Raw genomic sequence first — 14,298 nt, forward strand, 5'->3', positions numbered from 1 at the left:
CTTAAAAAAAACTATTTTTGGCTTTTTGATTTTAAAATTACCAAAATACTATCATGTTATGTCCACCTAACCTTATGCTCACATATCCAACTAATCTTATACCTGTCCGATGGCCAGGTTGGCCGATTAAAAAACAATGAATAACAGGCTTGATTAAAATATACAAAAGCTGCTTAGGAAGACAAAAAATAAAGATAAGTATAAATTCATAAGAACTTATTAAAAAGCAAACATACATAATGAAAAAGAAATGGTTAAAACATATAAATAAGCACACAACACTTGATAAGAGATAAATCAACTTTACTCTAGCTTGAATTGGAATTCTATTTCCACGAATAATAGTGTGACATTAATGGCTGTATAATAATAATTAATAAAACAAAACCTACATTTTCATAGTTTTTCCTAATGTATAGGTAGCCAAGCCATGAGAAACGATCACTAACCAATCCATATCAGACACGTAAAACTTGGAAGTGGCATTTTTGTAAATATGAATGTAAAAGTAATTGAGATGAAGAAATTGGCAACTCCTCTGTGTTGGTGTTTGTATCGGGATTCAGCTCTGATACAAAAGCTTGGACACATTGAGCTTTATCAATGACAGTGTGAGTGAGCTCGATTTCTTCCCAACTATTATCTCTAAAACAATTCATCATGAAAGACAATACAAGAAATAACAATTTACTTGGATATAAGTAGGATCCATTGATAGCCTACAAATGCTTAACCGCGATAGATACACAAAATATCACAAATGAATAAAACTAATGCAAATATTTTTCACATAAAGAAATATTACATTATTACCCTTTTAAAAGTATGGTGGTAAACAGTCGAAACTCTACCATTCTCGCTAGCAAAATCACTTTGAGTCCCTCTAGGTTGACAATGTATCCATCCCTATCACTAAATCTCGACCTTTCCTTCAAATGTTGGTCAGCCAGTGCAAACATCAACATCACCAATATAGATAAAAAAAAGATAGATTAAAAGTTTATTGCCTTACCAAATGAAGTCTAAAGTTTTTTTTCTCAATATTTGTGCTTGATTTAATCAACTTTTCCTTGATATAATTGCAGATTATATGGAAGATATGCTGCCATGTAAATCAAATCTTAGATGTTATACCAAAAGTTTACCCAAAAGAATCAAAAGAATCATTGGTCACTAAGAAGAAGCATGACATCTGTACCTTAGAAAAGCTTAATTTGATAAACATCAACCCTTATGCTACCAAGCTTGCAAATCGGCCATTTACTCCAAAACTTTCCAATAGAAATTAAAAGAAATCATTTGAGTTGAGGATAAATGTGTAAAAACTTGATCAAGAAAGGTAATAAAAAAGATCGAAAATCTTTTATTACTGCAATTATAAACTACCATTGATGCAACGATCACATTTGAATAGTTTATGATCAATAATCTCTTCTCCATATGATGTCTGCACCATATTGAGCTGTTAGTAATCTGAATGGTAATGTCCCAAAGTTGTGTAATTTATAATACTGATTAATAAGACTTAAACATGAACGTAAAAGCAATTTGATCTTAGTAGAACCTGGTGCTTTCCAAATGTGAAATTGATATAATTATATGGTTAGAAATTCAACACCGATAACCTCCCTTTCTAATGAACCATATGAAATTTAATGATCCTGAAATATTAGGCAATTAGTGTGTTTATAGTCTAAAACCAAAAGAAAACGTAAATAAGTTATCATCTTATTTCATAATTGAGAACTCTGAAACCCAAATCTAAATTCCACCCGATTAGGTATTGATGAAATAAAAAAGTAAATCGTTGAAAAATCAATCGATTTCTGAAATTAATCAAACAAACCTAAAGCAAATCACTCATAACATTAAATCGGGAATGGAACAAAGAGAGAAGAGATGGGAAAATTAGATGGATCGATGAATGGGGTGATTTGATGCAGGAGACGGAGATGCCTTTTATGAAGGAGTCGAAGGTTGGAGCCTGGACGACACTTTTGTTTGTGCTCCATCATTGATCAGAAGATACAAAGGTTTGAAGCAATTGATTAAAGGAATGATCGATTACATTCGGCCTTTTGTATAGCGACGACAATTAGCGATTGAAGAGGGAAAAGAAGGAGGAGAGCTGCAAGTGAATTGTGGGTTGTAGAGTGTGGGAGATGGGCAGTTCGTCGGCTGAGGAAGGAAAAACTTCCGATCATTATATACGCCACATAAACCGACAGTGAACATGGGGGAAGAAGAAGGAAGTGTGCGGAGGAGCTGAACACGACTGAAACCTCCGATTAACCGTAAATACAGACTTATTACAGTCCAGATTGAAAGTTTGAGAGTTTGAAGGGCTCTCGAGAGGTTGTTCACTCTCAACAATAGTATAAAGAATTTTATATGTCCAATCAAAGCCAAACATTTTTTTTTTAAATAATTTTTTGAGTTTTTTCAAAACTTATTTTGAAAAAAATCATAATAAGTTATTTTTTTATTTTTATTTTTTCCCTAAAAACACTTTTAGCAAACCAATCCAAACACCCTAATTAAGCAACCCAAAAACCCTCTGACTAAAAAAGTGGGTTTTAAACGAGACTGAGATAATAATAGTTGACCTAGTTTTTCAAAAATTTCCGAGGGAATCATATTGATATTGTAGTAAATCAAATCGACCCAAAATCCTCGTTCTTTTGTTCAAATTGAAGTCGGCTCTATAAAAGTTTCAAATGGCGAACCTCCCAATTCTACAATTTGAAGACAAGATATTAGAAACCGTGGATCACAATCCAGTAGTGGTGGTAATTGGTGAGACGGGTTCAGGGAAGAGCACTCAACTCTCTCAGATTTTACACAGAAGCGGCTACACGAAGGCCGGAACCATCGCCGTCACCCAGCCACGCCGTGTCGCCGCCGTATCTGTTTCTAGGTAATTATATTCTCAGTGATCGAACATCAGCATGTGATTCATTATATCTCATAATCATTACAAATTAAATAAGATAGTTGGCAACGACGGCACCGCTAGCCCTTCCATTATATAGACCTTATTTAACACCACTCATGGCTTTTTGAATTCCGTTTCAATGGTTACTTTCCAACTTCTCCATTGAGGTAAACAATTCAGAAAATGCGATTTTTGTTAAGAAAATAATGTTGTTTTGCTTTTGTTTCTGACATGGACAACAGAAGGGTTGCACAGGAGCTTGGTGTCCGACTGGGTGATGAAGTTGGTTATGCCATAAGATTCGAGGACAGAACTTCAGAGAGAACTTGTATTAAGTAAACTAATGTCATTATCTACATCTACCTCTGGCAAGTGATACTGATTTCTAATGATAATATATACTCTGGTTTGACCAGGTATCTTACTGATGGAGTACTCCTCCGTGAAAGCCTTTCTGACCCTGAGCTCAAACAATATTCTGTTGTCATATTAGATGAGGCTCATGAAAGGAGTCTAAACACGTAAGACCTCATACTTTATCCCATAACTTAACCCTTAAATGTAAAGCTAACGAGCCATTTTAATATAGGGATATATTAATGGGGCTGATGAAAAGGTTGATTAGACTGCGTGCTTCCAATTTGAAAGTTTTGATCACTTCAGCTACTCTTGATGGTGAAAAGGTGTCAAGATTTTTCTCTGATTGCCCAGTCCTAAATGTTCCTGGGAAATTGTTTCCTGTAGAAATATTATATAGTGCAGAACAACCTAAAAGTTATATAGAATCATCTCTGAAAAAAGCTATTGGTAAGCACAGAATATATTCTCCTTCATTGTTATTAAAACTTGTTGGACTCTTATAATGGTGAACCAATATTGTTGCAGACATACACGTTAATGAGCCAGAAGGGGACATTTTGATATTTATGACTGGGCAGGTAATTCAAATTTCATGTCTTAGCATATCTATTTCTGTTGTAATAGTTGATGTTCTTCTATATTTTAATTAAAAAGTGATGGGGTTCTATTAGGATGACATAGAGAAATTGGTATCAAAACTGGAGGAAAGAATTCAAAGCCTTGAAGTAGGGTCTTGTATGGATGCCATAGTCCTGCCACTTCATGGTTCATTGCCACCTGAAATGCAGGCAAGTAGTGTTTATTTATCCATCCATCAAATAACATTTTTGTAATAACTAATGGTGTGTGATTTATAAACTATAGGTGCGAGTGTTTAATCCTCCACCTCCAAACTGTAGGCGTTTCATTGTTGCAACAAACATTGCTGAAACTTCCTTGACTGTTGATGGTGTTGTGTAAGAAAATCTTTAAAACTTTCAAGAAACATTGTTATCATGTCAAATTGTCAATATTTCTATTATTCTAATTAATCTTCTCTAATTTAGGTATGTTATAGACTCTGGATATGTGAAGCAGCGACAGTATAATCCATCAAGTGGAATGTATTCTCTTGATGTTGTTCAGATTAGCAGGTAATAAATAATCTATATATTATATATATTCTTGAAAGTAGAATGCTATTTTTTAAAACTTTAATAAAAATGCAGGGTGCAAGCTAACCAACGGGCGGGTCGGGCAGGAAGAACACGACCCGGGAAGTGTTTTCGGTTATACCCGTTGGCTGTTTACCAAGACAATTTATTGGAAGCCACTGTTCCTGAAATACAACGTTCTTCTTTAGCTGGAAGTGTTCTTTATTTAAAATCTTTGGATCTTCCAGATATTGATATTCTTAAATTTGACTTTCTTGATGCACCTTCGCATGAGTCTTTACAAGATGCTCTTAAACAGTTGTTTCTGATTGATGCTTTAGATGAGAATGGGAGCATTACGCCTATAGGAAAAACAATGTCAGGTATTTCATTTTCTTTTTTTAACTGGATCCTTAATTCCTTATGATGATTGCTGAATTGAAACAATATACTGAAAATTTGACTTTTTGATAGAGCTTCCTTTGGAACCTTCACTTGCAAGGACTTTAATTGAGGCGAATGAATATGGTTGTTTATCGCAAGCTTTGAGTGTAGCTGCTATGTTATCAGTGGAAGGTACATTGCTTCCTGGACGAAGGTATACTTTTTTAAACATGTTATTTAAAAAAAAAATCTTCACCATTTTGTAAATATTAACTTTTTCCTTCCATTTCTTATTTGCAGCAAAAACACAGACAGGAAGAGAAAGCATCCTCCTTCAGATCTTCCTGATGGGTCTGGTTTGGGTGATCACATCCAGTTACTTCAGATCTATGAGCTTTGGGATGAAGTTGACTATAGTATTGACTGGTGTAAAGATAACAACCTACAGGTAGTAGTTATTCTTTTATTTTTTTGTAAAATTGCATAGCCATATAGACTAATGATTTGTTTTGTTGAAATTGTTATATTCAGGTACGTGGGATGCTATTTGCTAAAGATGTTCGGAAACAATTGTCACAAATAATGCAGAAGGTTGCAAAAGGTTAGCAATAGAAACATATTTTCTCAAATATATGCTTAACTTTTCAGATTATATGATGTCAAAATGGACGCATAGTTTAATGGAAGTGTGTGTTTGATTATTACTGAAACAGGAGGCTTAGATATAAAAAGAAAGGAAAGAAGGAGAGATAGAGAAGAAAATTATAAGAATCTAAGAAAGGCTTTGTGTGTGGGGTATGCAAGCCAGCTGGCAGAGCGGATGATTCGTCATAATGGTTACCGGACTCTTGGCTTCAAGTCTCAACTTGTCCAGGTAACAACACAGTCGGTGTTAAATGTTAATGACTCATTCCATTCCAACATGATAACGGAGTGGTAATTACCGATTCCATTCCATCTATGATCTAACTCTAACCAAACGGATTATTGTGTGTTGGTAGGTGCATCCGTCTTCCGTGCTGCGAACAGATGAAGAAGGAATGCTTCCAAATTATGTTGTGTACCATGAACTTATTTCCACTTCACGCCCATACATGCGCAATCTGTGTGAAGTAGAGATGCAATGGGTGACCCCAATATTGCAAAAGCTTGAGAAGCTAAATGTCAACAAACTAAGGTACATAAAAGGTTCCATGATGTAACTTAACTTGTTTAGAGCTACATTTATATTCAATACACACATATATACATACTTGTCATGGCATTGCCTAAGCAATCCCTAAGTAGTCTAGGCAGTCAAAAACATAGTTTGTTTTTTATTTTTTTACCGATAGTAGAAATATAACCCGTAATAGCAATGTATTTGCATCCTTTATGCATAATAACAACGTACTTACAATTTGTTTTCCATAATAGCAATGTACTCACATCTGTTAATAGATAATGGCAATACTTAAATGTAACAAATAAGTACATTGCCCTATTGGTAGTGGAATGTAAGCTCTTTGTTATTAGTGGTAAAAAAGTATAAGTACTTTGCTGTTATGTGTAAAAATCAATGAACAATGATATTCGTGGTAAGTACATTGCTATTAGGGGTAAAAAAATAAAGTGTTTGTATTGGTATTGAGATAAAGTACGTTCTTATTACCTACATTATACCCTTGAAGTAAATTAATTACATACCTACGTAAATTATACATGGCAAAGGATAACCCAATGTACTTTCACTATTTAATCTATTTAGCCACTTAACTATTTTGTGCAGTGATTAATCCATTCTGTCTTTTTTGACGGTTTAAAAAATAATTTCTTCAGGTTACCAATGGTTTATTTATACACTAAAAAAAATAAAAATATCTAGACTATAGTTAAGTAGCTAAATGGTGAAAGTATAAGTGCTTTTCTCTATTTTCCCATATATATAAATGTATTTGTATCTATATTATTAATATATAAATCTTTGGAGCAGTGGTGGATCGAACCAGTCCGAGGTGGTGAGCACAGCTGATGATTTGGGTGGTCCCCAGAAAGAGAAAGAGAAAGAGGTGAAAAATGGCGATGACTCCAATGCTAGAATACAAGCAGCTCGGGACCGCTTTCTAGCCCGGAAAGGAAATAAATAGACAAAAGATTTGACCATCATGTAATAGAAACAATCTATGGTTTTTACCCAATTGGTATCTAACTAACTCTTCCAGTATAGTGGTTGTAAGTTGAAAAATTAAATTTCATTTTTTTACCCTTATATTTTGTATAATTGTTATCCCTGCCCTTATGGTTTGAAACTTTTTTGGTTAATGCAACACATGAAATGAGTTGACAACCCCTCAATCTATCCACTTTGACCTTGTAACCTAGTAAAACCAAGTTTCAAACGTTCTACACAACCTTTTATGCAATAAACTTATTTTTTTTCATATAACATAAACAAGTTACTCACACCACTGATTTTATATTCATTAAAAAAAAAAAAACTTGTTCTAAAGTTTTCATCATTATTAAAATTATTTATATTGCAAAAAACCTTGTCACTATAGCTTTAAGATGTTGGTTGAATTTTATATCAATATAATACGAATTTTATGAAGGAAATTGCTTTTTTGTATCTTAGAAGGACTTGATGGAAATTGGGAAAAGAGTATATAACCCACTCAGTTTTGGTTTTGTTAGTAAAATCAACAAAATCACCACAAAAGTTGGTTAACGCATTGATGCAAAAGGGTTTCGGGTCAATTGTCAAGGGACTAAAATATAACAAAATAATGTTGAAGGAGCTAATCTGAAAATTTCCAGTTCTCGTAATTCCACCTATGGAGATAGCACAGCAGCAATATGATTTTAGATTCATAACAGAGGGTCAACACAGCCTTCGCTCTCACTCCCTAAAGCTCACTACTCTACTACAACGCTCAGTTTCAATCATCGGTGAGACTTCGGATCCTATTTTCAATAAACAGAATCATATAATCACAAATTTTAAACAAATGTAGAATCGCTGGTGTTTGTTTCAGCTATTGGATTTATATCTTCCAAATATCTTACAATTCATCATCATCGTAATCTAGGTGTTTCATCCAATTGTTTGATCGATTTTATTGTTTGTGTTTATGCTGACGGTTTTTTTATTTATGAAATGAAAGACGATGAGGTTGGCGCCGAGGGAGGTGGAGAAATTGATGTTACACAATGCTGGATATTTAGCGCAGAAGCGTCTTGCTCGTGGATTAAGGCTTAATTACACCGAAGCTGTTGCACTTATTGCCACTCAGGTAGTTGATTTCATTAATTCACTTTGATATTATGTGGCAGTCGATTTGTATCTCTAAGACACCGATACTATTTTAGAATGACTGTTGGGGAATCATATTGAACAGAGAACAGGGTATTGATAATCAATACCTTGGATATTGAAATTGGATCATGTGAGACAGAGTTTGACTCATAAGTTGTTAATACAAATGAATAAACATCAAGAATGAATAAATTCGTATTAGGCTTGTTAATGCAAATGAATAAACATCAAGAATGACAATTATCCATGGTTGAAAGCAGTTTTGGTTACATGAAAAGAGGCAGAGTTTGACTCATAAGTTGAAGTTAATCGTGGTCCATATCTCCATAAATACCACATTCTTCTGTTAGTAATAACAAAATTCTTCTGTTTGTAAAGTTGAACACGGTTATGATCCAATTTCAATAAATAAGAAGCATCAAAATCTACTTGAAATTTAGACTTAGATCTTTTTCCAAAATGGGAAATGCTGATTTTTTAGGTCAAAAAGACTAATATTAACTTTGTAATTGCATGATTTGTTTTGATTTTCTTGAAAATAGTTTGATAACAAAGTTAAACAATCCCTATTGTTAGATTTTGGAGTTTGTACATGATGGTGACAAAAGTGTGGCAGAATTGATGGATGTTGGGAGACAGCTTTTAGGAAGGTACATTGTAATATATATATTTTTGAAAGAGTACATTGTAATATATTACTCAACAAATAACTTGCTTCTTTTAACAATCAATCTGATATTTGGACACAATTAACAAATCTTACATATATATATTTGTCATCAGGAGACAAGTTCTTCCAACAGTTCCACACCTTTTGGATTCTGTCCAGGTCAATATTTCTCATTTGATCTCAAAGCTTCCTCTTGTATTACATAAGCACTAAAATCTGTTCCACTTTACTATCCGAGTTGATCAATTTGCATCAACTCTTTTTCATTGATGCTTAAATTATGTTTAGGTAGAGGGAACCTTTCCTGATGGAACAAAGTTAATTACTGTACATGATCCAGTATCTTGTGAAAATGGAAATCTTGAAATGGCTTTACATGGATCTTTTCTTCCAGGTCAGCAATCTGTTCTTTCATCTTTACAGATCCATTTTACTTATCCTGCCTGCTAAATTTGATTGATATTTTGTTTCTTCTGCAGTTCCTTCACTTGAAAAGTTTCCAAATATAGAAAGTTGTAAGATTCCTGGAGAACTAATCTTCAGACATGGATATATAATGCTTAATTCTGGAAGGGAAGCAGTAGTCCTTAAAGTAACTAACAATGGAGATAGACCAATACAGGTGGCTTCCTACTTTCCTTTTCACATTTCAATATTTTTTCTTACATAATTACTTATATAAATACTATTTTTACAGGTTGGAAGCCATTACCATTTTATCGAGGTCAATCCAAGTTTAATTTTTGATCGAAGAAAAGCATATGGCATGAGATTAAATATACCCGCAGGAACAGCTACCAGATTTGAGGTCAGATAAGGCACTATATTTTATTTAAATTTAAAAATAAATATGTACTTAAGTTTACTTTTCCAGCCAGGGGATGCAAAATCTGTCACCCTTGTAAAAATTGGTGGCATGCAAGTAATTAGAGGAGGGAATGCAATCGCAGACAGCCCTGTCACTGATTCCAATGTCAAAACTGTAATGGAATCAGTACACGCAAGAGGATTCGGCAATTCCGAAGATACCAGTACCAAGTTAAGATATCAAAATCTGTTTCTTTTGCTATTTCTGTATAAACTATAATTGTGTGTGTTATTTAATTTGCAGTAATGGTATTATAATAGAAGGATCTCCACTAGCTTACAAAATGGCACGTGAGGCATATGCTAATATGTATGGCCCTACAGTTGGAGATAAAATTCGTCTTGGTGACACCGATTTATTTGCTGAAGTTGAAAAAGATTTTGCAATTTATGGTGATGAGTGTGTGTTTGGTGGTGGAAAGGTGATAAGAGATGGAATGGGACAAGCTTCAGGGTATTCCCCATCTGATTGTTTGGACACTGTCATCACAAATGCATTGATAATCGATTACACAGGAATTTACAAAGCAGATATAGGCATTAAAGCCGGTTTGATTTCTTCAATTGGGAAAGCAGGAAATCCAGATTCCATGAATGGTGTCTCTGATAACATGATCATTGGAGTTAGCACAGAAGTGATTGCTGGTGAAGGCAAGATAGTGACAGCTGGCGCCATTGATTGTCATGTGCATTTTATTTGCCCTCAATTGGCATATGAAGCAATATCTAGTGGGATTACAACAATGGTAGGAGGTGGGACGGGGCCCGCTGAAGGGACACGTGCAACTACCTGTACCCCTGGAGCTGTACATATGAAAACTATGCTGCAAGCCACTGATGACTTACCAATTAACTTTGGATTTACTGGGAAAGTATGATTTTTTTATTTTTTATTTCATAGTATATCAGTTTTTATGATGTTACTTACACCTTTTTTTTTTTTTTAGGGTAATAGTTCTAAACCAGAAGGGCTACATGAAATAATAAAGGCTGGTGCAATGGGACTGAAGCTTCATGAGGATTGGGGGACTACTCCTGCTGCTATAGATAACTGTTTGTCAGTTGCAGACCAATATGACATCCAGGTTTGTTATTTATTTCTAACAACTTTTTTAAGTTTCAATTTTTGTTTTCTTCAGTAAATTAATTTGAATTTTGTTAGGTTAATATCCACACTGACACCTTGAATGAATCTGGATTCGTTGAACACACAATTGCTGCGTTTAAAGATAGAACAATTCACACATACCACAGGTAAGACAGACCTTCTTCCAATCCATTGGATTCTACTCAAAATTTCCATAAATGCCCTTTTGGTTTCAGTGAAGGTGCAGGTGGTGGTCATGCTCCAGATATTATCAAAGTGTGTGGTGTTAAAAATGTTCTACCCTCATCAACAAATCCAACACGTCCTTACACTAAGAACACAATAGACGAGCATCTCGATATGCTGGTATATAGGTTCATCATTAAAAAAAAAAAAAAAAAAATTATGTAGTTTGTTATATTGTGTGTTCTGAAATTAGTTAGAATCACGCAGATGGTGTGTCATCACCTTGATAAGGACATACCCGAGGATGTAGCTTTTGCCGAGTCACGTATTCGAGCTGAAACAATTGCTGCTGAAGATATTTTGCATGATATGGGAGCAATAAGCATTATATCATCTGATTCACAGGCTATGGGTCGCATTGGGGAGGCAAGTCATCATCATATTTGTTGTTTTATTATTATTATATAGATTAACAAGTTGAAAGTGTTATTGTACTTAGGTAATCAGTAGAACATGGCAAACAGCTCACAAAATGAAGTTACAAAGAGGCGCGATTGATGGTAACATACAAGAAAATGACAATCTTCGCATTAAACGGTTTATTGCAAAGTACACGATAAATCCAGCAATTGCTAATGGGTTTTCTGACTATGTTGGATCAGTTGAGGTGTGTAAATCGTAATAAAAAAAAAAAATTAATGTTTATTTTCGTTTGAGAAATTAAAGCATGCATTGTGATGTGAATGAAATTGGTGTTAATTTGTAGGTAGGGAAGTTGGCTGATCTTGTGATTTGGAAGGCATCGTTTTTTGGGGCAAAACCGGAAATGGTGATTAAAGGAGGTGATATTGCTTGGGCTAACATGGGGGATCCAAATGCAAGCATCCCTACTCCTCAACCGGTAATATATTATATAATATAATATAATAACCTTTTGATTTTGATCTGATTCATCTGAAACAAAACTCAATTAAGAAAATTGTCAAGTGTGTCTGAAAAATAAAAATCTGGCACTGCTTCAGTTGAGTCAAAACTCAGAAAATGCAAGTCATTATTTATGAAAAGGGTCATCCAGTTATTAACTCTGTCCACATTAATTTGATCATTCTGGATTTCTTTCGTAAATATAAAGTTTTTAAATTTGATGGTCATAATGGTAATAATCATTTAATCAATACAACTAAAAAGTAAAAACGTTTAGGGAGCTTTGATGGACAAAAAGTTCTAGGGTGACCAAATAGTTGGTTATTAACATATAATTCTATTATTAATTAATATATACATTTTTTCTATACTTTTGAAATTACATAAGTTTGTATCTTTCAAATTGAAGTTAATACAAGAAAGTAACAATAATATAGCTTTACGACTGGGCTATAATTTGGTACATTGTTGTAGTAGCTGGATGAAATTGGATGTTATAGTAAACAAATAAATAAAAGTATAGTACTGATTCATGTATTTAACTTTAAATTAGTAGATAAAAATAATAATTTTCAGAAGTATACAAAAAAGTATATATCAATAATAAAATTATCCATTACTAATTAACCAACTTTTTGCTGTCCACATATAACTTTTTTGTTATACGGATGATACCATTATTGAATTGAGTTGGGCCTATTACAGGTTATAATGAGGCCCATGTTTGGAGCATTCGGCAAGGCTGGAAGCTCCAACTCCATAGCTTTTGTCAGCCAGGCATGGACATCTCTCTCTCTCTCTCTCTCTCTCTCTCTCTCTCTCACAAATATTTGTATATATATGTTAGGAAGAGAAGATGATGTTGTAAAATTAATGAGTAGTAATTACAGGCTGCTATGGAGCGAAATATAAAGACTCTTTATAGACTGAATAAGAAGGTGAAAAGCGTGAGTAATGTAAGGAGACTCACAAAGCTGGACATGAAACTTAACGATGCCCTTCCCAACATCCAGGTTGATCCCGAGACATACGCAGTCACTGCTGACGGCGTGCATCTAACATGCACCGCAGCTACAACTGTCCCGCTTTCTCGGAATTACTTCCTATTTTAATTTTAATCACCCATACCAATAACAGTAACAACTCCCCTTTCTTTTCTTTTTTTTCTTTTTTTTAATAACTTATCTTGTTCCTAGTAGCAAATTTAGGTTTTCTAGAGCTATTTTCAATGATAAGGATGAGGAGAGCATTTACATCTTTTACATAGGCGAGAAAACCACACGACGGTCTTGTCCTGCGTTTTGCGTGCATTAGACTGGATTGGATTTTGATTTGATGAAAAGCATATATGTGGCATTCTCATTTGAGTTACCAATATTGCTTTGCAACATTTTGCAGCCATACCAAATTTGTTGGTCCAACACTTGGGTACTTAGAATTAGACTCATTTGTTCTATTCAAATTATTTATATGCAAGTCATGGACTCAAATCTTCATTCTCAATACGTCCTTATTTATATATATAATTCTTGTGGAAAAACACTTGTAAGTACTGTTTGTAACGTTCCATGCCCCTTCATCCAATGAAAGGTCACAAAAACATTTATTCATTGACAAATCAACTTTGGATTCTGATATGTGTCATGATCTGATTCATAATCTAAGTTTGTCTTGATAATTTCTCAACATGATATAGAAAAACGTACATTATATTTCTGGAAACCTTTGTAATGTTTTACAAAGTAAAAAAATATCACAATAATAATATATAATTGTAGCTCACACTCATAATATATAATTGTAGCTCACACTCAAAATTTCGAATATTTAATTTTTTTCGTTCTTTCCTTTTTCCTTTCTTTCCTATAAATTATACTATCCACTTCATTATTTTTCAAACAAAAATCACCATTCTCTCTTAAAATTAATAGAAAAAAATTCACTATTCTCTCTAAAAATGTCATATTTTAGGATTATTTTAATGTCATGTGTGTTTTTTTTCGTAATGCAATGTAATGTTTTTTTAATTTTCAATGTAATGTTTTTTTAATTTTCAAGTAATGAAAAATTATGTTTTTTTATTAAAAAAGAAGTTTTGTTAAATTAAAATAGTTAAAAAAAAAAAACAAAAAAAGAAAAAAGAAATAAAAGTGTGACACCACTCCGACAAGAAACCACACTTGTATGGTAAAAAGTGACGTGACGCATATGTAGCGGTGAAGGGAGTGCGGTTTCGGTGGCACCACTCCCTCCAACCTAATAGTCATCCTATGACTTATTCTAGAATTATACTGGTATCTATATAGGTGATACAAATAAATACCTATCAAATCTCTAATATTTTTGCACAACCATTTTACTCTTTATGTCTAAAAAATTGTTAACATAAGTTTGAGAAAGGAAAGATGATATTATCTTCGTCATCTTTGAGTGAGGGCGATATAATTTTTTTCACAA

The 14,298-nt window shown here is 33.6% G+C and overlaps 2 protein-coding genes and 1 long non-coding RNA gene across 5 annotated transcripts; 2 read left to right on the forward strand and 1 right to left on the reverse strand.

Moving 5' to 3' along the window:
- Window positions 1-360: 360 nt before the first annotated feature.
- Window positions 361-2,385, reverse strand: LOC145169229 (uncharacterized). Of its 3 annotated transcripts, none has more exons than XR_013742378.1 (5): window positions 1,847-2,385; window positions 1,387-1,661; window positions 1,199-1,271; window positions 1,013-1,102; window positions 361-929 (listed from the first exon to the last, which is right to left on the reverse strand). It is a non-coding gene; the product is annotated as an uncharacterized LOC145169229 (long non-coding RNA). The 3 variants fall into 3 exon arrangements; XR_013742379.1 differs by having other exon boundaries at window positions 1,387-1,447; window positions 1,565-2,385; XR_013742377.1 differs by having other exon boundaries at window positions 1,387-2,384.
- A 180-nt stretch (window positions 2,386-2,565) lies between these two features.
- On the forward strand, window positions 2,566-7,060 carry LOC145169228 (RNA helicase family protein). Its single transcript, XM_079087797.1, has 15 exons — window positions 2,566-2,917; window positions 3,178-3,270; window positions 3,352-3,456; window positions 3,525-3,742; window positions 3,821-3,873; window positions 3,967-4,083; window positions 4,160-4,251; window positions 4,342-4,428; window positions 4,504-4,811; window positions 4,903-5,026; window positions 5,113-5,260; window positions 5,344-5,413; window positions 5,526-5,686; window positions 5,814-5,989; window positions 6,785-7,060. The coding sequence occupies exons 1-15, from the start codon at window positions 2,718-2,720 to the stop codon at window positions 6,936-6,938; spliced, it is 2,106 nt and encodes a 701-aa protein (XP_078943923.1). The 5' UTR covers window positions 2,566-2,717; the 3' UTR covers window positions 6,939-7,060.
- Window positions 7,061-7,631: 571 nt separating this feature from the next.
- Window positions 7,632-13,459, forward strand: URE (urease). The gene is made up of 17 exons (XM_079087798.1): window positions 7,632-7,740; window positions 7,956-8,084; window positions 8,684-8,757; window positions 8,891-8,936; window positions 9,066-9,171; window positions 9,257-9,399; window positions 9,475-9,585; window positions 9,652-9,815; window positions 9,889-10,516; window positions 10,592-10,729; window positions 10,807-10,898; window positions 10,968-11,097; window positions 11,185-11,343; window positions 11,417-11,584; window positions 11,684-11,818; window positions 12,547-12,618; window positions 12,732-13,459. The coding sequence occupies exons 2-17, from the start codon at window positions 7,959-7,961 to the stop codon at window positions 12,951-12,953; spliced, it is 2,514 nt and encodes an 837-aa protein (XP_078943924.1). The 5' UTR covers window positions 7,632-7,740; window positions 7,956-7,958; the 3' UTR covers window positions 12,954-13,459.
- Window positions 13,460-14,298: the final 839 nt, after the last annotated feature.

This window comes from Lactuca virosa, chromosome 4 (genome assembly GCF_052849685.1).
Source record: "Lactuca virosa cultivar CGN04683 chromosome 4, Lactuca_virosa_CGN04683_v6, whole genome shotgun sequence".
NCBI lineage: Eukaryota > Viridiplantae > Streptophyta > Magnoliopsida > Asterales > Asteraceae > Lactuca > Lactuca virosa.

What these genes read in the sequence shown, in the direction of transcription:
- LOC145169228 (XM_079087797.1), top strand. Translation starts at nt 2,718, where the DNA reads ATGGCGAACCTCCCAATTCTACAATTTGAAGACAAGATATTAGAAACC. An exon ending in TGATATTTATGACTGGGCAG is followed by an intron (nt 3,874 to 3,966) that starts GTAATTCAAATT and finishes GGGTTCTATTAG; the next exon opens with GATGACATAGAGAAATTGGT. An exon ending in GTAAAGATAACAACCTACAG is followed by an intron (nt 5,261 to 5,343) that starts GTAGTAGTTATT and finishes TGTTATATTCAG; the next exon opens with GTACGTGGGATGCTATTTGC.
- URE (XM_079087798.1), top strand. Translation starts at nt 7,959, where the DNA reads ATGAGGTTGGCGCCGAGGGAGGTGGAGAAATTGATGTTACACAATGCT. An exon ending in ACCTTTTGGATTCTGTCCAG is followed by an intron (nt 8,937 to 9,065) that starts GTCAATATTTCT and finishes AATTATGTTTAG; the next exon opens with GTAGAGGGAACCTTTCCTGA. An exon ending in ACTTTGGATTTACTGGGAAA is followed by an intron (nt 10,517 to 10,591) that starts GTATGATTTTTT and finishes TTTTTTTTTTAG; the next exon opens with GGTAATAGTTCTAAACCAGA.